We start from the raw sequence: 3,251 nt of genomic DNA on the forward strand, positions 1-3,251 counted from the left end.
AATTCTACATATTTAAAGGGTATTTCCTTTACGAAGGACGCCTTTGAATTTGCAGCGCGCACGTAGAATAAATCAGGAACTAAATATTTTTTTCAAAAATTACACAATGGAAAGCAAGATACATTTGCATTTAGAACAATCCACTTTATCACTGCTGAACGCTGTCGAAATCTAACAAGACTGTCTTCCGTCTTTTCGAAGAGAAAACTTTCAAAAGTGTTATGCTATTTTCTATCCACGATGAGCTCCGAACATGCGCAAGCTGTAAAGGCGTGCCGTTGCGAAGTTTTATGTTGCTTTCTGGACTGGTCATTGCAGGACCTTTTCTTGGAGATTGCAGCAATCATCTGTACTTTCCTTCCAGAAAGCAAGTATGGACTAGGACATATTACTGTGGTTATTGTTATGGGTTTTCCTCACCGCCGGGTTCTTTAGATAGTGGGTGTATGGTGTGAAAACACAATTAGCAGGCCTCAGTAGAAAACCACGACGTTTACTTACACGAAGAGACGAAAAGAAAGAAGAGGAATACACAGACGACAAATATTTACAGCTGAGCCGAATACAGGACTGCACACTACAACATAGTAGCCCACAAGTAGTAATCGTCCACAGCACACGAAGCGACCACACAGAATCCAGCAGGAAAGGGGATCCTCGGAGCTTCGCTCTACGATCTCTCCAAAGGCTGAACTTCTCACTGTCTCTTCTCGCTTTAGCTGCCGTTTCACTACTTCTCGCAACTGGCTACTACACAAAAGATGCGACGGTGCTTCCACAGTAGATCACAGCTGTTCATGTATACATGCGCTCCACGCAACGTTGGGACTCCATCTGTTGCTTCGCTATCCTCTCGAAGACTCGTTACATGTCGGCGACACCGACACCTTGCAGCTTGAGACTGCTGTCCTTTTATCGTTCCTGGGAGGCGGGCCGAGAACCTTCTAGGCCAATCAGGCGTATCTCGGCTCCTTATAGACGGATCGTTAAAACTCTCAAAATTTCCAGCATTATCTATTTTGTCTCCAAATTCGTCACCAAGTCGCCAAGTTCTGGGGTCACTGGTTCGGCATGCGACAGCATCCAATACAAATGACTGTAAAACGGTCTTTCTTATGAGGACATTACTCGTGCTGGGAAGCAAAATTACAGGTTTGTAACATTATTAAAGAATCCAGTTACTATTTTCCACACTTGGTCCAGGAATGTTTTGTGCGCAGTCCTGGAGAATTTAGAAAACATTTTCTGCGTAAGCTACATTGTTTCCTTTCTGGATTTTCCTATGGTGAACAAATGGAAACTCCAAATAATTTTTTGAAATGTAGACTTCGGAAACAGAATGACACTTGTCTCTGGGCTCTGGTTTCCGAGACTTTTGAGGGATCTTGTGTGGAGAGCCAAAGGACATTTAACTATGCATTCACGAAACTTTGCTGTCTGAAGAAGAAAAGAAGACCCTGAAGGAGAATATTACGAGATTCTCCTCGAAGACTTACAGTGAACTGAAAAAATTCTTTGGTTCTTTCTTTCTTTTCTTATTAATCATTAAAATAAATTAATAAACACAAATATCTAAGAATTAATTAGTTATGAAATATAGAAGAACATGTAAATATTTTAAATATATCTGTCATAGTATGTGTACCTCAACATTTTTAGTACAATATTTCACCATTTGCAATTAAAGAATTAATATTTTGCTTTATTTTATGGGAATCTAGTAGTTATTGAGCAAGCAATTTATGATGAAGAAATTAAAACTAGCTTTACATGCCGCCCGGATTGTGTGAAACAAATTTGATTTAGTCGCAATTCGCCGTAATTATTAAAACAATTTGTGAGGGTCCTAATTTACGTTAACTAATAACTGTGTTACTAAAGATTCCTCTTCTAGATTATATGAGTTTGTAGTGATCGTAGCGCCATCTTTTATTCATGTCCTTATAAAGCGCTACCTATCTACTTTCCCTAATACAATCTATGTTAATACTTCGCCAGAGGAATCCCCGTTCTATGTATACGTGCGCTAAGCAGTGATGTTCCGATAGTTGTTAGTGTAATAAAGAGTTTATTTTTCTAATAGCGACGAAATGCTTTATACAACACTCTACATGAACATCACCACTATGGTAACCCGGATAAGAAATCTCGCATCTCTTTTGATTTAATTTGGTTAATATTATCTTACTAAGTTTCATTTTGAAACGAAAGCGCGCTTCATGATGGAGGAAATCTCAGCGGTGAAGATGCCGAACTTCATTCCGTCTGACCCTTCCCTCTAGTTTACGATGGTGGAGTCAACATTTGAATAGGCTATTCCAAAGCCAATTACAGCTTCTCGCACTAAATTCAACTACTGCGTGAGCACCTTTGCCTCCTGAAATCGCTATAACTGTGCGCGATATCATTCTTTCACCAGATGCAACTGACCCTTACAGCCAATTAAAATCGGAGATCATTTCCCGATGCGGAGAATCTAAATCTCAGGAAATTCGTAAGTTATTGGCTGGAGAACAGTAGCATGATCGGAAGCCGTCCGAGCTGTTAAGAATTATGCAAAGACGCACCGAAAATCACGATATCGCCGATTCTCTTTTACTGGAATTATTTCTTCAGCAACTACCATCTAATGTGCAATCGATTCTTGCCTCAATACAGCCTTTGACACCTCAAAATTCCTCTGAAATAGCCTACAAAATACTGGATATAACACCAAACCAGGTAATTGCTGTTTCGAATTCAACTGCTACAGCTGATTCTGAACTGTTATCAGAAATTAAAATGTTGCGTAAAGAAAGTGCACAGATGCGTCGCCATTCCAGAAGTCATTCACGGAATCGCCAACCTCGTTTTCGACAGAAAAGCCCATCCAGTAATGATGATATCTGTTGGTATCATAGGAAGTACGACTCCAAAGGGCATAAATGCATTCCGCCTTGCAATTTGCAGCCAAACCTCAACAGCAAGCAGTAGCGGCGACATACGCCTCGCCCAGTAGTTCTCATCGCCTTTTGTTCGCGATAGAAAATAAAATGTAAATTTTCTTGTTGACACTGGCAGTGATTGTTGTTTGATTCCTGTAACTAGAAATGATAAACTGTGTATTCCGATTCAAAAATTCTTTGCAGCAAATGGTTCCATCATAAATGTTTATAAACAAAAGTTATTATCTTTAGATTTAGGTTTAAGAAAACAATTTGTTTATCATTTTTATGTTTGTGATATTAAAATTGCAATTATTGGTGCAGATT

The 3,251-nt window shown here is 39.3% G+C and overlaps 1 protein-coding gene across 1 annotated transcript; it reads left to right on the top strand.

Annotated features, from left to right (window-relative positions):
• The first annotated feature begins 2,553 nt into the window (after positions 1–2,553).
• LOC129956761 (uncharacterized) lies at positions 2,554–2,973 on the top strand. Its single transcript, XM_056068701.1, has one exon. It carries the CDS (start codon positions 2,554–2,556, stop codon positions 2,971–2,973), a length of 420 nt encoding a protein of 139 aa, XP_055924676.1.
• The last annotated feature ends 278 nt before the right edge of the window (positions 2,974–3,251 follow it).

This window comes from Argiope bruennichi, chromosome 11 (assembly GCF_947563725.1).
Source record: "Argiope bruennichi chromosome 11, qqArgBrue1.1, whole genome shotgun sequence".
NCBI lineage: Eukaryota > Metazoa > Arthropoda > Arachnida > Araneae > Araneidae > Argiope > Argiope bruennichi.

Bases quoted from the DNA above. Each gene is read 5' to 3' on its own strand.
- LOC129956761 (XM_056068701.1), top strand. From the start codon at position 2,554: ATGCAAAGACGCACCGAAAATCACGATATCGCCGATTCTCTTTTACTG.